The sequence below is a fragment of the Sapajus apella genome, unplaced genomic scaffold, assembly GCF_009761245.1.
Source record: "Sapajus apella isolate SASKATOON/1434 unplaced genomic scaffold, GSC_monkey_1.0 scaffold100, whole genome shotgun sequence".
NCBI classification, from domain to species: Eukaryota; Metazoa; Chordata; class Mammalia; order Primates; family Cebidae; genus Sapajus; species Sapajus apella.
Window position 1 is genome coordinate 6144661 of NW_022437040.1, and position 25386 is coordinate 6170046.

General features: G+C 43.6%; 1 protein-coding gene and 1 long non-coding RNA gene across 6 annotated transcripts in view; both read right to left on the reverse strand.

Moving 5' to 3' along the window:
* The window catches only part of LOC116536455, a 25908-nt gene extending 12637 nt beyond the window's left edge, over positions 1–13271 (reverse strand). The window contains exons 1-2 of one of the 3 annotated variants that reach the window (XR_004262641.1): positions 12894–13271; positions 8044–8181 (exon numbers count right to left, since the gene is read on the reverse strand). This is a non-coding gene — a long non-coding RNA (uncharacterized LOC116536455). Of the gene's footprint in view, positions 1–8043; positions 11675–12893 lie in introns of those variants that run through there. The other 2 variants (XR_004262638.1, XR_004262639.1) reach the window with 2 other exon arrangements.
* A 4723-nt stretch (positions 13272–17994) lies between these two features.
* LOC116536454 (prostaglandin F synthase 1-like) overlaps positions 17995–25386 on the reverse strand; it is a 28746-nt gene continuing 21354 nt past the window's right edge. For 2 of the 3 annotated variants that reach the window (XR_004262636.1, XR_004262637.1), the window contains 4 exons: positions 23764–23873; positions 22913–23078; positions 21215–22313; positions 17995–18255 (listed from right to left, as the gene is read on the reverse strand). Coding sequence is in view for 1 of the 3 variants with exons in the window: in XM_032258238.1 (XP_032114129.1) it covers positions 18234–18255; positions 21165–21169; positions 22236–22313; positions 22913–23078; positions 23764–23873 (381 nt within the window). In the remaining 2 variants the exon portion in view is untranslated. Of the gene's footprint in view, positions 18256–21164; positions 21170–21214; positions 22314–22912; positions 23079–23763; positions 23874–25386 lie in introns of all 3 variants that reach the window. The other variant, XM_032258238.1, reaches the window with a different exon arrangement.

Below are 25386 nucleotides of genomic sequence, written 5' to 3' on the forward strand. Positions count from 1 at the left end.
CTTGTTATCCAGGCTGGAGTGCAATGGCGCGATCTCGGCTCACCGCAACCTCCGCCTCCTGGGTTCAGGCAATTCTCCTGCCTCAGCCTCCTGAGTAGCTGGGATTACAGGCACGCGCCACCATGCCCAGCTAATTTTTTGTATTTTTAGTAGAGACGGGGTTTCACCATGTTGACCAGGATGGTCTCGATCTGTTGACCTCGTGATCCACCCGCCTCGGCCTCCCAAAGTGCTGGGATTACAGGCGTGAGCCACCGCGCCCGGCCCTAACCGAACTTTTAAATGCGAAGCAGGTCACTGGAAGAGTACAGGACTTTGTACAGAGTACAGCGTTTGTGAGTTGTTTTTCTCTCCAGTTCAGTATTTTCCTCAACCTGTCATCTAAATAACATAGGAATTCCATTTTGGAGTAAATGGAAAAATCATTTAAATGTATTTATAGGTATAGGAGGGGTCCAGAAATATTAAGAGCATGCATGGTTTAAAGCATATACCTTTGCTTCATGGGAGAGTATAGTAAGTTGAAAATGTTTTGTATTGAAGCAAGTGAGTGTTTGCTTCATGATTAAATAAGAGAAGATGGCTGGTTAGCAGTGAAGGGCAGGGCAGGCCCGTTTCTTTCATGTGTCAGGCATGTCTGCCCTGCCCCACCCCTCACTGAGGCACTCACGCTCACCAGGCGTGATCATCCGAAAGTGTTATCTCCAGCCTCCTCCTCTGGAAAATAGTGCTGACTCACAGTGACTAGGGGCCCTGGATGGCGCTCTAGACTGCCAGCCGCCAGTCTGGATCCATCTTTTACTTTAGTGCCAGGTGGTTGGAAAGAGGCCCACACAATAGAGCTACTCATTTACAAAGAAGCCCTTTGGTTGAAGCTTTTGGCCAGTTTGTCTGAGGCTGGTATCTGTCTTCCCAGGGGGCAAGAGGGGGGCGGCCACAAGCTGAGGACCTCACGGTGCCCTATTGTTCTTACAACTTGTCGTACAGGGAGAAGGAAAGCAAAATGTGCCGCTTAAAATGTACTTTTTGGGCATATTTTTATTTTTATTTTATTTTATATATTTTTTTTGAGACGGAGTTTCGCTCTTGTTACCCAGGCTGGAGTGCAATGGCGCGATCTCGGCTCACCGCAACCTCCGCCTCCTGGGTTCAGGCAATTCTCCTGCCTCAGCCTCCTGAGTAGCTGGGATTACAGGCACGCGCCACCAGGCCCAGCTAATATTTATACGGCTATTCAGAGGCGCCACAATCCACAACCCGATTTTATATGGCTGTTCAGGCTGCCGGCACACAAATAGAAAGCTTTATTTCTTCTCTGGCAGAGATTTGCAGATGCTGAGGAAATGTACATCAGCGAAGTGACAGAGGATAAAAGCCTTTCTCTGAGCGCCCCCACTCCCGCCCCTCCGCCTATCTGCCTTATTGGATTGTGATATTGTGCTGGCCTAGAGCCAGAACCGGAGCAAAACTATTTTATAAAATGCAAAACTGTTTTTAGATAAGTTGAAATGGCTGCCCCATTCTCCTTACAATAACTACTGTCCTTGGCCTCTGTAAATAGAACTGCAGTTTGTTCTTCAAAACTATGTAAAGCTGCTTACCTTTTCTTATCAGTAACTGCTCTCTGTGGCCCTAATGTGACAGGCAAGCAGTCCTAACCCATGCCATCTTGGCTCCTGTGGCTTGTAATAAGTAACTAAGGTCTGTGATTTCCACCTTAACCAGATAATGTGTAAACAAATGTTTATCTTGACTTCTGTAAACCACTTAAGTAACAAACGGAATGACAAAAGTCCCCTTGGCCCTTGGAATGTCCGGAGACCCCCACCCTCATCTCTGCCCAGGAGGTAATTTACAGAATCCACTAGCCCTCGGAATGTCTGAAGCCTTTTCATTCCCATCCCTGCCCCTCACCCCCACTCCCAAGGTGGTTTTTCGGGTATAAAAAATCGTGGCACCCTCCTGTTGCCACCACAGGTTGGAGAGACGTGAGTCCTCTGTGGTCGCCGGCATAAATAAATGACCCTGCAATCTGGCATACTTTTGTCTTGTGATAACTTTCTACATTCGGTCAAATACAACAGGATAAAGGTAAGATTAACTCCCAGGATAAAACAGACTAAGGTCCTGAAACTTTAAAGATCTGACAGAGAAAATTCCCCACAGGTCACCATCTTTCTTCCTGAGGGCAGCTTGGGGAGCCCCGGAGAGGCTCACATCTGTGCAGGGACAGCCTTGGCTCGCCATGCGCGCCTCTCCCATGCCGACACTCCACCTCCCCCAGAGACCCCAAACCCCTGTTCCCTCTGTAGCCTCAGGATGTGATGAAACCTTCCGTCATCCGGCCTGTCCTGGAGTCTATTATTCGCAGGAATCTGTCTTTTCTGTTGTCAGTTTGTTTTATTCACTCAAATTGTCACAACTTCAGAAGTGAGAGGGAAGAAAGTGCCGTCGGCGCCTACATGGGTAGCTGAATTTCCCATGCAAGCCGGAAAAGGTGAAGGAAAGTACTAAACTCTAGCCTTGGAAGTAGCAAACATGGCCTTGACAGTGGCCATGGAGGAATGGGGCACGGCATGAGATTGGTCTCCCCGTGACTGAGGGCCCTCAGGGCCATGTCTCCTGTCTTTCCTTCCTCCCTTCCCTGCATCCCCAGCCGCACACAACTGGACACGGGAGTTTAGTAAGAGCATCTGATTAGGGAGGGTAACTGGGAAACTGTACGTGAGAATGTGCATGAGTGAGTGTGAACATGTTGAGAATTGAGGAGGGAAACCTACCCTTCTGCAAGTCTATTTACTTGTCTACTAGTTTTTTGCGTGTAAGACTTCTGAGAGCCTGCCGTTGGGTATGGAGTGTGATCCTCTGGAGGGAGGTTGAGGAAGACGTCACGCGTGCTCCACTTTCCCCTGGGGGTTGTGGGAGCTTTCTCATAGACCCCCCACAGGAGGAGCCTCTGTGTAGGACCCCCATGTTTGTGCTCATTGTGCGGTAGCCGATAAACACACAGAAACAGTGGCTGTTGCAGCAGAGAAGGGGTTTAATCATTGAATGCCAATTATAGAAGGTAGGAGGCAACTTCGAATTCATTGCCCCCAGGAGCTTTAGACTGGGGTTCTCATGGGAATTTTGGCAGGCAGGGGCTGAGGAGCAGGGCAGGGTGCTGGCTGGCCAGGGTGTGCGGTGTGAAAGCCCAACACTACGGTCACTGCATTGCGAGGCTGAGGCAGTTCCTCAGAGGGGTTGTCGATTAGATGGCACCTGTGAACTGTTAGAATGCAGGGCGCAGAAAATAGCTCAAGTGGAAAACGTGAGATTTCCTACTGTTTCAGACGTTACCTACGAAGTTAGGACCTTGTGATATGGGCTACATGACTCCAAAGGGTAAGCAGTTACATGGAAGTGGGCGACAGGGCAAGCTGGTTAATGCTTAGTTATACTTTCTTTCAGAGCTTATGTGTTTGCTAAAAACCTAGACGTTTACTTTCATTAATTTGATGAGGATGGTGTCACCTCCTCCAGTGAACACACTCACTCTGAGGGACAGCTGGGTTCAATGGCCATCAATCAACGTTGTCACGATGCTTGCATTGATGGAAAGCTTTCCTTCAAATGAGTGAAAATGTTCCTCCACAGTAACCACCAGATCATGAGACTCTCTGGGAAACACTCAGTGTACACAAGCAACGTGTTTTGTGATTAATGATAAAATCCTTTATTCAAGGGGAGGCCATTGATCTCAGCACGTCTTTCAGCCTTGGCACCAGCCGGTAGTTTCTCAGAACTTACGTAAAGGCGTCCAACTAAGAATAATCCTGAGTATCGCTCACTAATCCTGACTCTGCTTCCTTCCCAGGTGTGGAATCAAAGGCAGAAATGCTCCTCTTTCTCTCCCTTGTCTCTTCCCTGAGGCGTTTCTGCACAGCATCACCGCCCAGCTTGGCATCTGTCCCAGGCATTAGAATAATGTGGTACCGTTCACCCACTTCTAGCATTTGATCATTCATCAGGAGCCCTTGCATCCGTGTGGAAGAAGACAGAGCGTGAGCTCCTGACTTCGGGCTTCTTTCTGTCAGTTTTCATTCTGATATCTCCAAGTTGCAAGAGAGAAATAGAGGCGACATGGCTTTCACCCTAAACCTACTTTGCATGATGATGTCTGTTACGCTTAGAAGAAACGTTACACTTTATTGAAAGAGATGACTAAGTCCTCCATGCTGTCCATTCTCCAGATGACTCTGACTTTAATAGAGGGAGTTTCACTGTCTCGGGGAGTCCATGGCTCTTCAGATACCTCTTCTCCATGGTCAGAATTCAAGAGAGGGTCCCAGAGGTCTGAATGTTTCTCAGAAGCCTCCAAGCCCTCAGCTGCCCACTTCAAAGCTCACAGCCTCAGCACCACACAAGACAGCGTGATGTCCCCAGGGGTAATTTCCCTAGGCTCTTTACCGCTTTTATTTCAGTCATCGAAAGAGCCCAGAACTCCATGCTCATCCCACTGAGCTCTCATTCCCTAGAGCTCTTACCTCCAGTTTTCTGTTTCTCACATATCCCTTAATTCCAAAACCCGTCTGATGGTCTTTCCAGAACCCATAACTCCTCATTTCAAAATTCAAAATCCTCACTTGCTGTTAATATTATCAGCTTCTGTTCCCTCCCCTGCTTTTCTAATCCAAGCTTCTAGTTTCCATGAGGATTCTGTTTCCCCTGCAGTGCTCCTAAGGGGAGGCATGGGTCCTCTCCCACTGTCCTCCCAGGAAGCATGGAGGGAAGGCAGGCATCCTCCTTTCTCCTCTCTGCCTCATCTATCCTGTCTCCCCTCCTGCTCCCTAGAAATACCCGTTTTTCAAACTCCATCTCCTGTGGCAATCACCCGCCTTCTATGTCGTGATTGCTTGCCCTGATTCCTTGGAGATTTTTCCTGTGCTTGAAGCATATTGCACAGGACTACCTCTGCCATCCTTCCCAATGTTTTCAATATCCTCATAGAGATCACAACCCAAGCTCTAATCGTTCATCTCCTTGACCTACTCTGTCATCACGTAAATTCCTCACATTGATAAAAACACTCTGCAGTCCCTGCCCCATTTCCCTATAGCTTCCCAGTTTAATTCTTTGAAAGAATTGTTTATATTTATGGCCTCCAATTCCCAGCATCTCTTAAACTTGTGCCACTGAGGCTCTTTCTTTTTGTCCTCATTGTCCTGCTAAAAATGTTCTGAATTACGTCACCGGTGACTGCCACATTGCTAAAATAAGAAATGAACCCTCAGTTCTCAGTCCTTGACTTGCTTAATCTATCAGCAGCATCTGTCAATCTATCACCATTGGTCCTTTATCATTCTTTCTTTTTTCTTTGGAGACAGCGCATCACTTCATCACCTGAGCTGGAGCTGGAGATCAGTGGTGCGATCTCAGCTCCCTGCAACCTCCACTTCCAGGTTCAAATGATGCTCAGGCCTCAGCCAACGGAGTAGCTGGGATTACAGGTGCACACCACCACACCCAACTAATTTTTATATTTTTAGTAGAGACAGGGTTTCACCATGTTGACCAGGCTGGTCTCAGACTTCTGACCTCAGATAACCCCTCACACTGGCCTCCCAAACTAGTGGGATGATAAGCGTGAGCCGCCGCACCTGGCCCGTTATTCTAAAATGGCATTCTTAAGTTGGTTTCTATGACTTCACACTCTCTGTCTTCCTCCCTCTTTTCCGTGTCTGACTTCTTTACTCACTGCTCCTCATTTTCATCACTTTTAATTATTGGAGTATCCCACCGTCCTTAGATTCTTCTCTGTCTTAGGAAATCAGACTCTCCTGATAACCCCAGGCAGTCTCACGGTTTTAATATTGTCAATAGGCTTACGATCCCACATTAATAACTGCAGCTCGATTCTTTTCCCAGAAACTCGGACTGGAATATCAAATGTCCACTCAACATCACCACTCCAGGGCCCAATAGGCATCGCAGGTTCTGGATGTCCCAGGCAGGACACCCTTAACCTCCCTGCCTTCCTGCCCCATGTCAACTTCCCCAGTCTCAATAAGACAAAAACTCCATCTTCCAGTCACAAATACTAACATTCGCCAAGTCGTTTTTGCTTTCTTTAAATAACACTCTCCTCCCCAACGTAAAATCTGTGATCAAGCCCTGCCATGTCTACCTTAAAAATATATCCAGAATCTGACCATTTCTCATCACCCGTTCTACAACTATCTTGTTCCAAGTCATGCCATTCCTTGCCTTGGTTATTGAAATAGCCTCCTAACTAGTTTTCTGTCTTCACCTCTCATCGACCTACATTCTACTCTCTACACAGCAGCTCAGTATCATCCGGTGTCTCCTCGTCCGTCCCAGAGTAAAAGCCGAATCCTTGCAGTGGCCCACAGGGCTCTGCCTAAACATGGCCCTCCTTTCCTTTCTGACCTCTTTCCTAACCCTGCTGTTTCCAGAACACGCCTGGCCTGCCCTCGCTGCAGGGACTGTGCCCTTTAGATCCCTCTGCCTGAAGCCTCTTCCCCCAGCTGCCAGCAAGGCTGGCTTCCTCGCTGCTTCGGGTCTTTCCACAAATGTCCTTGCCTCAGTGAGGATTCCCTGCTTATGCTATTTGTAATTTTACTTCTCCCTGAACTTCTTTCGTACTCTATCCTTGTCCCTGCTTTTTCCGTGTTCACGGTACTTTTCATCACATGACATGACCTTCATTCTATGTATTTATTAGTTTCTTGTCTGTTTCTTCCTCCTGGAAAGTGAGCTCCATGAGGGCTTAGATTTGCTTGTTTCAAGTGCCTATGGGATATTTATTACTGAACAAAATACAGCTCATGTAATTCTCCAATAGTCCACTCAGAGGCCATTGCAAAACCTTTTCTGACGCTCTTTCCACCCCATCTTCCAGGATTGTGCGTGTCCTGTCTCCTTGGGTGCCGTGCTGTATTATAATTGCCATTTGTAGTCTCCCCTTGTGTTGGCTTCCAGCTGTGAAAGTTGTAGTGATTTTTGTGTAGCCAGGCAGAGCTCAGCTAGTGCCTCTGTTTGGAAACTCAGTGGACTGCAATGAAGGCATAATCCAAAAGTGGGGTCTCCCTGAAGGCTCAGTGGAGAATGAGCTGCTTCCAAAGTCATGGGTGCCTGGCAGAATCCAGTTCCTTCTGGGCTACTGAAGTGAAGGCCTCAGTTTCTCGCTGGCTGCTGGCCATAAGCCACACTCAGTTCCTTCCCATGTGAGCGTCTCGAACAAGGCAATTCATCTTATCAATGTTTGGCCAAATACAGGTTGGGCGAAGCACAGCATGACGATAACAATACACCACCTAGTGATTTTATCCAGCAGAAGTTCCTTATCACTTGAGAATGAACTTTTGCTAATGTCGTTGTTTGGCCGGCATAGTAGAAGCAATAAATATGAAGGGCACACAGGAAAAGGGTATCCAGCATTATCCAGGCGGTCGTAAAAACACTCATAAAACATGTGAGGCTGGATTGGGTGCATTTAGGGTAAGTAAGAGATCAGAAACCTGCTGGAAGCAAGGTGCAAGTCAAGCAGGCTGTCCTGGAAAGAGGAAACGGCCGGAAAAAAGGCAAGAACACAGAGATGTATTCAAGATCTCAGGCAAGGTTTTTTTGTGCCAACAAGATTCAAGGAATCAAGGCAGAGATAGACACAAAATGAAATGAGGCCTTGATACAGGAGAATTTCATTATGCTGAAGGTAGAAGTTGGTGTTTCTGAGGAATCTCATTACATGTGTGCCTGGGACCAGGCATCTAGCTTTGTTCCAGGAATTCTCAATAAGCTGTTTGTGATGGCATTTGTGGTAAAAATGGATAGTATGAGACTTAACTAAGTTCTCCTTGTAGAATCAATGTCTAGAAATGACCAATCTAGTGATAATTTTGTATCTTGTAAAGTATATCTTATATCCTTATCAAAGACAGTTTGGTATATTTCATACTTCAAGAGTCAAGAGTGGACAATGCCCAGAAGAACATTCAGACTCCTCTATCAGTAACCATTTCCCTGTGTTCCTGTAAGATGTACCTGCAGAGAGGAAGGAAGCGAACAAAAGGCAATTGATCAATTCCAGCTTCATTCGGAATCTCTGGCAGTTGTTATATGAGCTCTTCCTATATTGAAGTTGGTGAAATGAAGAACGCGGGAGCCTTGCCTTGTACTGGGCTGTCACAGAAGAAAAGGAGGAAAGACACAGTCGGATTAGCTGAGGATGATGACGGATCTGAAGCATAGCCATTCCGTGAGGCTGAATGGTGGACACTTCATGCTGGTGCTGGGATTTGGCAATTATGCTTCTGAAGATGCAGGTGGACTCTGAGGTTGTGCAGGGTCCTAGATCAGCTGTCCTCGCAGGGCTGTCAGCAGGCAGGAGCCCTGCACCTGGTAGACAGTGGTGCTTGGAAAGGCTCAACTGAGTGTCCATTTCACTGTCTCTAACGTGCCTCTCTCCAGGTCACGGAGATCTTTTCTTGCAGGAAAGTGAGATGACAAGCTCATGGCTGAGGGTTCAGAGACTGGTCATTTGTGGGTGGATTGTATTTAGAGTTATTACTATTAATGTTACCTAACTGATATCAAGTGGCATCTGAGAAAATTTTTCCTTCTACTCAGCCTGACTGGGACCAAAATACCTTGTAGGAGAGTAGAGCTTTGGACAGTTTCCACCCATATCTCCTTACGGATATTAAAGGCGCTGCTTGAAAACCATGACTCTGTCTAAGACAACTGAAGTTGTCCAGGGGCCCAGTGAGTCACCTGGAGCGTTTTTGGAAAGCCTCCAAGAGGTCTATCGAATTTACGCCCCACCTGATCCAGCGGCTCCCAAAAATAGCTGTGTTATTATTTTGGCGTTTGTGGCCCAGGCAGCCCCTGATATTCAGAGAAAATTACAAAGCTTGAGGGATTTGCTGGAATGAATATCACCCAGCCCCTAGAAATAGCTCAGAAGGTTTTTGACAATCGAGACCGTGAGAAACAAAAACAGGCTGCTCTGGCTGCTAAAAAGGCAGCTGACAAAGCTTCAAAAGGACAGGCAAAAATCTTAGTGGCCGCACTCTAAAAAGTTAAACACAAGCATTCTAAGTTGTCTGTGAGCTGTAACAGCAACCACAAGTCTGGTCCAGGAGCTAATAAACTAAGCCTGGGCCAAAACTTACCCCTCACGGCTCCTCACGCCATCGAGACATTGCTGCGCAGTGCCTCTGAAAAACGGATGTCAAACGCTGGCACATTACAGTACCAGAGTCTGCTCTTGGCTCAGCCTTGCCTGACTTTCTCCCCTAGAAAGTGTTTAAATCCAGCCACTCTTCTACCTGATCCAGACCTGACGGCAGCAGGCCTTGATCGCCAGGAACTGTTGGAGACTGCGGAGGCTGGCCGCCTGGACCTCCAGGATGCCCCCTGGAGAAGGCCGATGCCACCGTATTCACGGATGGCAGCAGCTTACTCCAACAGGAGGTGCGAAAGGCTGGGGTGGCCGTCACCACGGAAACGGACAGTGTGTGGGCCCAGGCCCTACCGGCCCAAACTTGGGCGCAAAAGGCTGAGTTAATTGCTCTCACTTATGCCCTCCGACGGGGTAAGAAGAAACGCATCAACATTTACACTGACAGCAGGTGTGCCTTTGCAACTGTGCACGTTCATGGAGCTATTTACCAGGAGTGTGGGCCTCTCACTTCGGCTAGAAAAACTATCAAAAAAAAGGAAGAAATCCTGGCCTTACTCCAGGCCGTGTGGCTCCCCTGCAGGTGGCTGTAATCCACTGCAAGGACATTGAAAGGAAAATACAGCCATTGCCTGAGGGAACCAAAGGGCAGACTCCGCTGCCCGAGAGGCAGCCCAACTTCCCGTCACCCCTTTAACTCTGTTACCCACTCTATATTCCCACAGCCCGATTTGCCTGATTGCCCAGTCTACTCTTCAGAAGACAAGCAAGCATTGGACCTTCAGGCCAGTAAAAATCGGGACAGATGGTGGGTTCTCTCAGATTCAAGAATTTTCCTGCCCCAGACCCTGGGAGAGGCCTTGGTCGTGGTCTCCGTTCTTCCACTCATCTAGGGGGAATGAAGCTGGCCCAGCCTTCAAGAAGCTGGTTTAAAATTCCCCACCTTCAAGACTTGACTAACCTTGCAGCCTCCCGATGCAGGGAATGTGCGCAGGTAAATGCCACACAAGGCCCAAAACCTGAACTGGGCTGCCGCCTTCGAGGATGTACCCCAGGAGACAGATGGGAAATGGACTTCACAGAAATAAAGCCACACTGGGCGGCATGTAAGTGTCTCCTGGTGATGGTGGACACTTTTTCTGGATGGACTGAGGCATTTGCCACCAGAAACGAAACTGCCTCTATGGTAGTTAAATTCTTACTCGATGAAATCATCCCTTCACATGGGCTGCAGTTTGCTCTAGGATCTAATACTGGGCCAGCCTTCACCTCGTCCACAGCTCAGTCAGTCAGTAAGGCATTACATTCAATGGAAACTCCATTGTGCCTATTGGCCTCAGAGCTCTTGGCAGGTAGAACGCACGAATCAAACCTTAAAAAGTACTCTTACAAAGTTTGTCTTAGAGAACGGTGAGGGTTGGACAAACCTCCTTCCTTTAGCTCTTCTTAGAGTCAGATGTACCCCTTACAAGGTGGGGTTCTCTCCTTTTAAAACCATGTATGGAAGGGCTCCCCCTATCTTGTCTAAGCTAAAGAATACCCATCTGGCAGAAACAGCCCAAGCTAACTTGTTACAGTACCTGCAGTCTCCCCAACAGGTTAAAGACATCATCCAGCCACTCATCCGGGGAGCACACCCTCATCCTTCTTGTTTATGTCTTTTACCTGTTCCCTCCAGCTATGTCCTCTTCCCCCACAGGACTGTGTATGCAAATACCACCTGGAGGGCCGGTGCCCTAACAAGGTTTCTCTTGCGGGTGATTTGTGTGCTCTGTTCCCGGAACCCGGCCCTCGCCCAGCTAGTGCTATCGGAGCAGGTGCCACTGACCTTGCCGCTGGTTTTAGACACACAGCGGCCCAAGTTGGATGTGGGACAAAAGCAGAAAAGAAACTTTAGTCACTTAACTTTTACCTCTGTCCAGAAAAACACCCCAATACTAGCTGCCAGCAAGTTAATGAATTTTCCTGCCCTCTGGACTGGTGTAACCTTGGCTACTTATTTTAACTTGCAATCCTCTTACCATAACTGTTCATTACCTTAGCTTAACTCATTGATACTACAGTATGACATGGGAACTAAAGACTAAACTGGTCAGAGATTGTTGACTGTGTCCAAAGGCTGAATCCCCATACTATATTGGACCGGGAGTTGGGGCCCCTTTCAACATCAGGCCTCTTGCTTGCCAACACTCCCCTGTTCCCTTACACCGGGGGATGTTGCAGGAAACCTCCGACTTAATCAGCAACAGGTATAAACTGTGTGATTCTCCTTTTCAGGCTACTTGTAACCAGTCTCTACTTACTTCCCGGAATCCCCCAGTCTCCTACCAGGCACCTAACAATACCTGGCTGGCCTGTTCCTCAGGCCTCCCCCACTGCATCAGTGGGACTGAACCAGAACCTCTTCTGTGCGTGTCAGTTCATGTGCTTCCTGAGGTCTATGTGTACAGCGGACCAGAAGGACAACTTCTCATTACACTCCCTGAGCTGCATTCCCGGGCTGTCCCACCCCTTGTGCCCCTTCTGGCTGGCCTTAGCGTAGCTGGGTCAGCAGCTGTCGGCACTGCTGCCCTCGTCCGGGACTGGACTAACATCCCTGTCTCAACAAGTAGATGCTGATTTGGAAAATCTCCAGTCTGCCATAAATATGTTACGTACTCAGGTAAAATCCCTAGCTGAAGTTGCTCTCCAAAAACGCCGTGCTTAGATCTAGTATTCCTATCCCAAGGAGGTTTATGTGCAGCACTGGGAGAAAACTGTTGTTTTTATACTAAAAACTCTGGTGTCATAAAAGACATCCTCCAAAAGGTCCAGGACAAGTTAAATAGACGCCAATGAGAATGAGAATGCCTCATGGTTCCAAAGCATGTTTAACTGGAGCCCATGGTAAACCACCTGAGTAACTGGGCTAGTGGGACCTCTTCTTCTCCTGTTAGGCTTAATCTTTGAACTCTGCCTGTTAAACTGGCTCCTTACTTTTATAAGACAGCGCAGAAATTCTGTCAAACTCATGTATCTCAGGAGCCACTATAACCCCCTTGTAACTGAGGAGTCAATGCTTTGACTCCCCAAAAACACAAGTGGGGAATGTAATAACCTACCCTGGGCTAGCATCACTGACTCCATCTTAGCTGTAAACTCCAACCTGGCCTCCCCCTCCCTACCGCAGCCCCTCTGAGTGCATAACTGGGTCACGCTGCACTTAGAAGTGTTGAAGAGTACTGCTCCTAACACTTGTAACCACATCCTACTTGGCACACCCCGCCCCCTGCTATTGTAAGAAAAAAAATTTCCCTTTGATCATTGTGTAGAAGGAGCCTGACCACCCCCCTTGTTGGTGACACCTGTGCCCAAAGCCCCTTCCTCTAGCCTGCTTTTCTGCTAGGCTCCCCCTCCTCTACCTACATCAAGGTTTAAAAGATAAGCCCCTTCCTCGGGGCCAAGAGAATTTTGAGTGTTAGATGTCTGTCAGTCGCTGGTTAACTAAAAAGGACTCTTAATTTGGAACTCAGTGTGTGGCACATTCCTTCTAACTCTCTCGGTTACAGTGTGTCCACCTTTTATTCCTGTGATTAACTACAGAGCTAAAGAGAACAGAACAGAATGTGCTGTTCTGTTTACTTGCTAACAGAAGCAAAATTAATACATGTGTGCTTAAAATTCATACAGTAAGAAAGGTATGAAGTGAAATAAACCTCCTCAACACTCTGACCTGTGTTTTCACTTGAGGTGTTGCAGGGAGAAGAAGCAGGTCCAGCGTGCACTGTGCGTTTCTTTTCCTGCAAGGGTTGTTTTCTGGGAAGCTTGCAAGCACAGTCTCTCAGATGGCATCATGAATTCACTCTATGTTTGAAATTTGAGGGACAGCAAGCACTTGCTATGGTCCTGACTATACCCACAGGCAACGCCAGCTTGGTGAAATGGACTGTACCATGAGTGAAACCAGTGGGTCATGTGTGGGAGTGACTCTCGGGCTGCTGCCTCTGTGTCTGGCTGCTCTCACTGTGTTATGTCCTGGGTCTGGTTGCAGTGTTCCTCCATCTCACACCTCCCATACAAGTTCGGATGCTGAGCAGGGCACCCCCTTGCATAACTCCCTTCGTGAGACACCAGTGCATTGACCTTAGTCACTTCTGGGCTGAGAAGACAGGCACACAGGGGCACTCAGTAAATGCCTGTGGCATAAATGCTGAAAAGACTACCTGGGAATGAAGGATAAAAAGAATCATGAATGATCTGAAAGCCCCAGCTGGGTGGAAACTGGGAAGGCTGGGTGTTATGGACTCATTTATTATTGGCCAAAAATGGATGCTGTAATGTGTGCGTGTGACTGTGTGTGTATGTATATGTGTGCACTGTGTGTGTGCCTGCATGTATGTGTACCTGTGTGTGCCTGTGTGTATATGTGTATGTGCTCATGTGTGTGTGTATGCATGTGTGTGCATGTGTGTGTGTATATGTGTGTACCTGTGTGTATGTGTGTGTGTGCCCTAGGATTGTTGGAATGATAAATGCGCATTATATCCAAGAATACAGCTAAATATCTCTACCATGAGAATTACAAAACACTGCTCAGAGGAAATCAGAGATGACACAAACAAATGGAAAAACTTTCCATGCTCATGGATAAGAAGAATTAATATTGTTAAAATGGCCATACTGCCCAAAGCAGTTCACAGATTTAATGCTATTCCCATCAAACTATCAATGACATTCTTCACAGAACTAGAAAAAAAAAGCTATGTTAAGGTTTACATGGAACCAAAAAAGACTAATAGGCAAGGCAGAGCAAAGGTGGAGGCATTACATTACCAAACTTCAAACTATATTGAAAGGCTACAATAACCAAAACAGCATGAGACTTGTATAAAAACAGACATATGGATCAATAGAACAGAACAGAGAGCTCAGAAGTAATGCTGCACAGGTACAATCATCTTATTTCTGACAATTAATAAAAACAAGCAATGAGGAAGGGACTCTTCAAGTGATTGGTACCTGGGTGACAAAATAATCTATACTTCAACTCCCCATGACATGCAATTTACAAACCTGAACATGTACACTGAACCTAAAATAAAAGATTAAAAAAGGACTGCAATCCAGTATTGATGGGCATTAACGCAATGCAACTCCTGTCTTTACCGATTTCAGGTGTTTGTATCTATTGGGAGACAGCCTTTCTCTGGCACCAGCTGCAACCAATTATTATTTTAGCGGGACAAGTTAACAACTGCTTGACCATCAGGTGGTCCTGATGGTCCTGGGAAGGGCCCTCTCATGCCCTGCTCAAGTCTGACTACCTACTCTAATATTCCCCGTCAAGAGTCCAAGACCCGACGCTTGGGGAAAATGGACAAAGGTCAGGCTCTGTAACTGCTTCCTACTGACAGAGGGGTGGTGAAGGTCGTTCTGTGGGTTTTGGCCTCTTGATATGTGTCAGGGCAGAGTGACTCTGTGGGTTGGTGAAATTGCTACCCGGTCAGGTTCAAGAGAAACATGAACAGGATTTTGGCTTTTTTGTGTTCCACTAATCGGCAGTCTAGCAGTCTTTTATAGAAGGGTGACTCCTGAGCATTTAGAAGATGATATGCTCACTGAGGATCATTTGGACCTTGAAGCCCTATCTCTCTAGGTTCTTTTGAGCTGCAGCCAGAGATCACTGGTTGGTTCAAGGAATAAGCAGCATCAGTCAAAATTGCAGATAGAAATACAGAAAACCAACTGTGGAGACTAGACTCTAGTAACAGGTGTACCACAGTTTTTGAAACATTTGTCTCTCTACAGTCCTCATTTTTATTACAAACAAATCATGATAGGACTCGTTTGTTTGCAAAATAGGCTTTAGCCTTATTATACTTGGCCTGATTATTTGTATAACACATAGCAAGAATAATTTTTTGCCCCTTAGGCTTCTTTTTAAATTGGCTTTGATGAAACTTTGTTCCATAAGGAATCTCAAACAAGACTTTTTAAAGCCTCAAGCCCAGCCATGGGTGTGTACTATCAAATACCTGCATGATTTGGGTACATTCGTCTCCTCCAAGGTCCTAAGACAACTTGAAGCTCCTGGGCCTGTCAGAAAGTGACATTCTTTATTTACTGTTGGGTCAGAAACTGTGTAAAGGGACTGTGTAGACAAGGCATGAGGCCAGTTTTCCAAAGAAGCTACTACTGGTTCTATAAGTCAGGTTTGATTCCTTAAAGGAAAGCACATCATTTCAGTCAAAACCTTGGTAAAATAACCAGTTCCTTCAATTGCGTCCTGTTGAAAAAAACAAAACAGATTCTTCTCGCACTTCTGCAAATACCTACATTGCCCTATGTGAAGAACACTCAATAATAGTTTCCAAATAGTAACAGAGCTATTCAAATGATCTATTTTGTTGGGTGAGTTATGGTATCTTGTGTATTTTTCAGGGAATTTGTCCATTATCTAACTCGTGAAATTTAGGTGTGTAGAGTTGTTTGTAGTGCTCCCTTACCATCCTGTTTATTTCTACAGGATCTTTAGCATAATTCCCTGTTTCATTGCTTATGTTGGTAGTTTGTGTTTTTTCTCTCTTTTTTTATGTCAGTCTTGCTAGAAGCTTGCCTGAATTTATCTTTTCAAACAACCAATTCTTTGCTTCATTTTTTTCTCTCTGTTTTTCCTCTCCAATTCATTGGTTTCAGTTCCCGTATTTATTATTTCAATAGTTCTGTTTGCTTTGGGCTATTTTGCTCTACCTTTTCTAGGTTCTTGAGATAAGAGCTTAGATCGTCGATTTAAGAACTTCCCCGTTTCTATAAAATCTCCTCTTAGCACTACTTTGGCTGTGTTCTACACAATTTGATATGCTGCATTTTTATTTTCATTCAGTTCAATGTACTTTTTTATTTCCCTCAAGACTTCCTATTTTACCCATGGATTATTTAGAAGTGTGTTGTTTAATTTCCAAGAGTTTGGTGACTTTCATGTTACTATTCTGTTTTTGGTTTCTAATTTGATTCATTTTTCCTTGAATGACATACTCTGCATAATTTCAATTAATGTCTATTTGTTCAGGCTTTTACGATTTTGGTTATTTTCTAGATGTTGTGGTTTGTTTTATGGCCGGAATATGGTCTGCCTTGATTATGCTCTTTGGGGACTTGAAAAGAATCTGTTTTGTGGTATTGTCAAGTAGAATGTTCTGTAAATCCCAGTTAGATCCTGTTGGATGCAATTTGATTAATCCATAGCATGTTTTGGTGTATCTCTTTGCATAGCATTGGTTGCTATTAGTACTACAGTACATATACACAATTATCACTGTGTAATGTTGTCATTATCTTACCACTTTGAAAGAAGTACAAAATCCTTACCTCCTTTCAAGTTCCTTTACCCTCCCCCATTAATAATATACTTTCATTAAATATTTCTAACACATCCATTTAAAACCACATAAGACATTTAGTTTTTGTTTCAATTGACAAACATCATCTAGAAAACTCAAGAGGGCAGGAACAATCTACTGCATTTACCTATATTTTTACTTGCATATTTGTACTTTTTTCTTCCTGATGTTACAAGATTCTATTTGTTTTTTCTATTTTCTTTCTGTTTTGAGAACTTATGTTAGGTATTATTTTAGGTTAGGTCTTCTGAAAAAAAAAATTTTATTTTCCTTCACCTGCAAATGTCTTGACAATATCTCTTTTATTTTGAAAGATATTTTTGCTGAACAAGAGTTTGGATTGAAAATTATTTTTTTTTCAGCATTTGAAAATTATTGTCACTTGCTTCCATGGTTTTTTTATTTAAAAATTCACAATTATTTTAATTCTTTTTATTCTATAAGTTAGGTGTTATTTTTCTCTTACTTTTTCACAAGCTTTTCTTTTAGTTTTCATATATTTATGATGTGTCTTGATTTGATTTCTTTTGGTTTATATTATTTGAAGATCACTTATCTTCTTGACTCTGTAGGTTTGTCAGTATTTCTAAATTTGAAAAGCTTTCAGCAATTAAAGTAGCCACTGCATCTATAAGTACTTTTCCAGCCCATTCTTTGCTTCCTTTCCTTTCAGGACTTTGATGGCAGGAATGTTTAGTCTTTTGTTGTAGTTCCACAGGTCCTGGAAGCTCTGTTCCTTTTCTTCTTCTGTCTGTTTTCTATCTGTTGCTCCTATTGGATGATTTATATTGCCTTAACTTCCAGATCAATAATTATCTCCTCTATTTCTTATGTTATTGATCCTATTGACTACAATTTTAATTTTGTATATTGTAACTTTCAGTTTTAATATTTCCAAATTTGGTTGTTCATTTATCTTCTATTTATTTTCTAACACTTTCTAATTTTTGGCTGAAACTTTCTGTTTTTTCATTTGTTGCAAGTGTGTTTACAATTGTTTGTTGAACATTTTTACAATGGTTGTTTTAAAAACTTGATTGGATAATGATAACATCTGGGTCATCTGATTGTAGCCATCTATTGTTTATCTTTATTTATTCAACTTGAGACCATCCTTGTTCTTGGTATGATAAGTAACTTTTAAAATTAAAATCAGGACATTTTGGGTATTATGTATTAAGTGTTAAATTCATTTAGAGTATCTAACAAAATTGTATAGTGTGGATAATACACAGAAAAGAAAAAAATGCTCAAGAAGGACAAACAAGTAAAAAAGTAGATTTTGCAAATTTGAAGGTATACCAAGTTATTAGCATTTTTTGAGAGAGTCACATCCCTTATGATCACCCCTTCCATCAGCCCTTCCAGGGATGTCAGCATCTTAACCTCAGTGAGATGGGAAAGAAACAAAAGCAAATGCCAAAGCTGCAGCAGTTAGATTGTTTCAAATACATCTTTATTTTGGCAGTTGTGGGGGTGGGAATCAAGAGAAAACTGGGCTTAGATACTTTTATTTTCTGATCCAGGGTCTTAGGCCAACTTGTGACTGAGCAGGCTAATCAATGGGGAATACTAGAAACTTCTCATCCTTGAAATGTTCTCTATTCATCAATCAAAATCAATAAGCTCTGGAACAACCACAGATAATTTTCTTAATATTCATCAAGAAATTGTTAATCCAGGTGATGAGAAAAGCTAAAAGGTAAAGGGAGAGTCTCAGTCAAATCATTGTTTCTGGGTTCGATGAAGACAGATTTCTGTTAAACTGGTATGAGCCTAAAAATTAACACAGTTTTCTTTGTGAGTTAGGTACAAACCCAACTAGTTTTATGATAATAACATACTAGTGCATCATGCTGTCGTGAATACTTTGTGGAAAATAAATATACCTACACACATGGGCACACATTCACAAATATACCGAGGCATTCCATTTTTTCAATATGTTATTCTGCAGCTTGAGAAGATAAATTATTTGTTTTTATATTTTGAACCTCCAGGAGGGCAGAAATAAATTCTATGTCTTTTAAAACAATGCTCAGTGTGATTTAATATGTAAAGTTAATAAACATTTTAAGGTGATAATGAGGAAGGTGATAAAATTATCACTGTTCAATATATGTCAGGCATTCAGAAACAATTTATCTATGGCTTTTCTTCAGAGAGAATTCTATATTCTACCTAGACACAGACACAGTGTTTAGAAGATGAAGTCATTTCAACCAGGTGCTTCTATTTTAGCATGGGTGATAAAAACTCTTTCTATACACAAAGTAATAATTTTTGACATAGAAAATGCCAAGTCATTGAATACTTATTGTTGATTAATATTACTGATATTTATTGTCAGGTGTTCCTGCATGTATCTTCACTCTCTGTTATTCTTGCCCTCTTTATCATTTGATTATGTTATTTATTTAACCAATATTTATTAAGTACCCAGGGAGAGAGTAGTTTAAGAACAAAAGAACAAAAACAAAACAAAAACCCTGCCCTTAGAATCTAACACTCTAATGTGATAAAGAGAAAATAAGCTAAATAAACTGGTAAAATATATGGTATGTAAGTTAGGGATATGTGTCAAGGACAAAAATGAGTTGAATTTTTAGGTAAGTGACAGAGGAGCCATCATTGAGTGATGTATGAGTGAATACCTGAAGGATGTAAAGGAGTGAGCCATTCTGCTATATGGGGAAGAGCTTTCTAGGCAGAGAGAATGGCTAGTGGAAAGGCCCTAAGACAGGCCTGACATATGCCACTGTTATGGTTTGGCTGTGTCCCCACCCAAATCTGATCTTGAATTCTAACTCCCTCAATTCCCACATGTTGTGGAATGAACCCAGTGGGAGGTGAGTGAATTATGGGGGTGGGTCTTTCCTGCACTGTTCTTGTGATAGCGAATGAGTCTCATGAGATCTGATGGTTTTAACAACAGGAGTTTCTCTGCACAGACTCTCTTTTTGCTTGCTGCCATCCACGTAAGACATGACCTGCTCCTCTTTGCCTTCTGCCATGATTGTGAGGCCTCCCCAGCCTCTTGGAACTGTAAGTCCATTAAACCACTATTTCTTTTGTAAATTTCCCAGTGTTGGGTATATCTTTATCAGCAGTGTGAAAAAGACTAATACAGTCAGGAACAGCAAGGAGGTCACTGGGGCTGCACTGGAGTCAAGAATCGAGAGAATGGTAGGACAGGGACATACAAAGTTAAGAAAGGGAGTACCTATTGGCCCTTTAGGTCTTTGTAATGAATTTGCTCTTAATTCTGAGTGAGATGGCAGGCTCCCAAATATTGAGGACTTCTGGTTTACACTCTTTTTAACCTGTTCACTGTGGCTACTATGCCTGGAGCTGAAGTACAGGAAAGGGAGGCCACCAGGAGCCAGTTACTGTATCAGAAAAACTTTGGTATGAGCATGGGGGGGTGTGTGTGTGTGTGTGTGTGTGTGTGTGTGTGTGTTTGTGTGTATTGGGGAAGAAATTGCAGATACCATTATCAGCCCAATTACAGACATGATAATTTGGAGATACATAATAGATATCCAGGTAGAGGTGTATAGATATATAAATTCAGTCCAGAGCTCTGACCTGGGCTGAATATAATTTGGCGAGTCTATATTTAGATGATATTTAAAGCATGAGAATAGATGAAATCAACAATGATGTAAAAGTAGGTAGAGAAAAGAGAAGAGGTCTAGGTTGAGCTCCAAGTCACTCCAAAACTGAGCAGTCAAGTTAATGAGAAGAAACCAGCAAATAACATTAGAAGAAATGGCAAGGGTTGAGGATATCTGCAAGGATGTTTATATATTGACTGACCCCGAAATTTAAGCAGGCAAAAAAGGACAGAGGGTACATTAGAGGGTCAAGTTACAGTGAAAAGGTGGTAGGGTCAGTGAATTGTAGGTCATGCAGTAATCAAAGGATTACTGAAGTTCATCATGTAGAAAAGGAGCTGGAAATGTAGGAGGTGATGACTGCAGTGTAAGAATTTAAAACTGACATCCAGTCATGGTTATAGTAACTTGTAATGACAATGTCTAGGATGAGACTACTATGTTGACAGGCTGAGTGAGACTGAAGGATAAACACATTGAAAGAGGAAAGTCACAAAACTCAAAGATCAGACTATTACAAGGATTATCTGTGTAGTGTTGAAATTGTAAGAAATTATGACAGTTCTACTGCTGGATGGAGTGAAAACTAGGAACTAAAATCTTCGGTGGATGACAGAAGACCTGGGAACGCAGCCCTGATGACTACAAAGGACAGTGGTAGTGGTGGGTTAGTCTGATGACACAAAGCGCAGAGCTGAATGCTTTTCGGAAGATGATTCCAACTCAATAGTCAGACTTAGCACTGCTAAGGTCTTGGGAAGGATAACAACCCCAACTGGAGAGAGCTGATGGGAATCAGTGCTACTAGGAGGAATAGGGTTTCAGCTATTGGGAAAAGATGAAAGGAACATTTACAGAAGACATCAAGGATAAAATGGTTCAGTAGGACTTTCAGGAAGGGCAGTGAAAAAGTGTTAAGGTGGTGTACACAGAGCTATTTGCGAACCAGGAATTTTAGGCTTCTGTCGTGACTGAACTAACAGTGACAAAGACTATGATAACTTCAAGGGAGCTAAGGTGCTCGTGGCCAGACTTACTGCACAGCAGAGGATGGGAGTCAGCCCAAGAGCTACTGGATTGGTTGGTCTTCCTGTGTTGTGAGATGTTTACATACATATATGTACTAAATGCCACCAAAGAGAAAAAAATAACTTCCGGATTTGTCTCTACAGTCTTCTGAGAATCATAGAATCTAAAAGTTTGAAGGGTCATTAAAAGCCTATCTTTAGAAAAAAATTTTTTCCTGCCACTGGATTTTCATTATCACCTCCATTTGCTTGATACTCAGCCTCTTCCCTTTTTTCTTCTTAATTTTTGGAACCTGCTTACTCTTTACTACTGAGAACCCCCAGACCTGAGCAAAGTTCTGAACATTGTTTGGAAACCACGGCTGAAGATCCAGCCCTGTGGCCAGCCCTGCAAGAGAGCCAATTCAGGTTCAAAACCTGAATGAGAGAGGGTGGGCTTTGTGATGAATATTAGGGAAGCATGAGAAATGTTGAAATATAGAATCAACAGGACGAGGTGGTTATTTAGACATAGGGGGTGAGGTTTGTGCCATAATAGTGGTCTTTGTAGTATTACCATGATGAGTATAGAGAGAGAACTTCTAAGACTTCAATTTTAAGTGTATTAAGTTTAAACTGTAAGAATAAGTAGAACTATCTGTAGGGAATATCTCCAGGGAATTTTAATTTAATAGAAAATCAGTGGGATACTAGAGACCAGGAAAAAGGTCTGGGTTAGAGATAGAAACCATGGAATTCTTAGGATATAGATTGGAGGGAAGCCTAGTGATGAGGGACACACAGAGGCAGTGGGGAACCAGGAGAGCCCTGTCTTCAACAGGGAGCTTCAGTCTATGTTGAGTTCTGCTTACACTCTTGTCTGGGCAGAGCCCTGAGCCTTGGAAGAAAATATCTCTGATCTGAAGTTGGAAGAAAAAATGTTTTCCAAAAGCTTTCCTAAGCAACAGACGCTGCCCTCTATGGATTGAAATCAGCTGAATTCGCCCCACTGTCCTGCTCCCTAGTGTTGACAACAAAACAAGCTACTTACATTTTCAAAATAGCTCATATTCTTGTTCAGGCCATCTATGGTTTTCATGTCCTCTGGTGTGAGCTGGAAGTCAAAAATCTGTCAGAAATGTGAAAAGATCAATTTAATTTCCTTGAGGCAATTGCCGTTCCTCTTCTCCCCTCTCCACAAACACACAAAATCCATGTAGGATTACCTCATTACCTCCATGTAGGAATTTGTATAGGATTTATGAGTGAGTTGTCATGGACAAATGATTCATTCAGTGGCATGTCATAGGAATTTGTCCATTTATAAAGTTGAGATTGGCATTGTTAATCCTTCCTCAGAGACTTTTCTTGGGGAGCTGTCATTGCAGCAAAGAAATCCTAGAAAAATTAAGCCTGAACCTCACATGATCTAATCCCTTTATTTTACAGCCATAGAAATCAAGGGATGACTTACCCAGCACCATACTGCAGGGGAAAACCCAGGATTAGGACTTGCTTCTAACCCTGTCTTTAGTGTTCTTTCCAACCATCCCATTCTCCCTTGTAGCACTGGGGGACAAAGCAATTAAATATGGTGCTTTATGCATAGTATGTAGAAGGGGATTAAGCTTTGCCCAAATACACCTTGAGAGCTTCGCAAAAACCCACATGCCATGGGGAAATGATGTGGCTCTGTCAGTTCCCTGCTGCCACCACCCTGTCCTGTACCTGAAAGTTCTCTTTGATTCTCTTCTCAGTGAAGCTCTTGGCCAGGACCACCACCCCCCGCTGCAGCTGGTAGTGCAAGGCAACCTGGGCTGGAGTTCGCCTGTGCTTTTCAGCAATGGCATTGAGTACTGGATCCTCCAGGAGAACTGGGTTGTCTGTTTTCACCCTTAGAGGAGAGGCAGGGATGCTGTAAGTCTGAGGCTGAATATCCATTTTACTTGGGGGCTGCTCATTTTGGTCAGGGGTGCTAATCTCCTACAACCTTTCTCATTATCTTCTGGCTGTCTCAATATCTGTTCTGCTTCTTTCGTTACATCCAAAAAAGAAGGACAAATGAATGGAAGATGGCAGTTCTACTGAGTTCTTATAATGAAGGTCTGGGTTAGGTAAAAGGTTTACGAGTGAATTTATTCCTGCCGTCTATTTTTAGTTTCTTCAGATAGTTGAGAGATTACTTCAGAAGGTACAGTATCTATGAATAAAATAACTTTATGGGCCAGAAGTGGTGGCTTCCACCTCTAATCCCAGCACGTTTGGAGGCCAAGGTGGGAGGATCACTTGAGCCCAGGAGTTCAAGACTAGCCTGAGTAATATGGCGAAACCCTGTCTCGACAAAAATGAAAATAAACAATTAGCCAAGCATGGTGGTGCACGCCTGTAATCCCAGCTACTCAGGAAGTCTAGGAGGGAAGATCCTGACTTGAGCCTGGATGGTCAAGCCTGCAACGAGCCATGATTGTGCTACTGCACTCCAGCCTGGGTGACAGAGTGAGATTCCCCATCTAAAAAAACAAACAAAAAAACAAAGCAAAACAAAAACCACAACAAAATAACTTTATCGAGATTATTACCATTCCTTGCCTGGGTCAGACCCCAAGGCAGCATATCCAGTCATGACAATGTCCTTGGACTTACAGTACTCCAGGAGTTTGCTCTGGTTGAGGTAAGGGTGACATTCCACCTGCAGCATGCCAAGCAGGAGAGTTAGGTTACAGAACCACCAACACCAAGTTTACCAGGGACATGCAGTGCTGCATTGGATGGTATCAAATATCTTTTAGAGTCCCAGCAACACTGGCCAAGCCATGATGGTCATCCACAGCTGTACCCATGAAGCTCCCAAGGGCTTCACTTGGGATTACAGCCCATGGAGGGCATAGCACTGTTGATTAAATAATTAACTCAGTGCTCTTAGGGGGCAGGTTGTGTACAAGGCCAAAAGAGAATTTCAGTCTCCCAGACTGAAAACCATGGTGACATCTTTGGTTCTTGCTCATGAACCATGGTGACAGCTTGGTTGCTTCAAAGTTTTGGCAATGATGAATATATATGCTATAAGTGTCTATGAGCAAGCTTTTGTCTGGATATGTTTTCAGCTCATTTAGGTAAATGCCAGAAAGCATGACTGCTGACGGCTGGATTATGTGGTGAGAGTATGTATAGTTTTGTAAGAAACTGCCAAAATGTCTTCCAAAGTGGCTGTATCATTTTGTACTTTTGAGAATGGCAGGATATAGCCAAATGCCTAGGCAGATAGTGGTGAGTCCCCAGTGACACCCCCACCTCCAAGCCCAGGACAGTTTATAGCCTGAAATCCAAACTACAAGTTAAATCCTTGGACCAGATTAAGCACTTGTCTTCCTGTTTGTCACAGCTTCCTCTGGTTGATCCCCACCCTTCACCTATTTTACATATACCTACCCTTTCCTAATTGGTTTTCTGCACTGTCATGCACACTTTTGAGTGGTGTCTTCACTTTAACCTTTTTTGCACATTCACAAACCAATCTGCATGCACTCCCCATTCTAAGTCCATAAAAGGCTCCAGACCCAGCCACATGGGGGGACTTTCTTGCCTTTGGGTAGGGGGACCAACCCTGCATCCCCTCTCTGCTAAAGCCATTTTCATCACTCAATAAAATTATTCTCCCCCCTCCTCTCCCTTCAATGTCCAGCATTTCCTCATTCTTCTTGGATGTAGTACAAGAGCTCAAGAATCACCAAACTCAGGTACAAGCTATCACACAGCTGTGGTTCACCAGCGTGGTCGAGTGAGGCCCTGGTGGGGCATCACTAGCTGGGGATCCCTCGCTTGCAAAGTGACCAAAAAGAAATAATCTACATAATTTCCACCAGCAATTAAGAAGAGTTTCAGTTTCTCTATATTCTCTGCAGCAGTTGGTGTTGTGTTTTGAAGTTTGCCCATTCTAAGAGGTATGCAGTAATATCTTTTTAATTTATGATTGTCTAGTGATATATGATATTGAGCAACTTTATTGGATTATTTGCCATCTATATATCTGTGTTAAACTGTTCAGATCTTTTGCTCATTTCTACATTTGGTTGTTTATGGTTTCTTATTTTTGAGTCTTAAGATTTCTTTGTGTAATTTGGAAATCAATTGTATATCAGATATATGTTTTGCAAATATTTTCTCCAATCAGGGATTTGTATTCTCATTTTCTTGACAGTGTC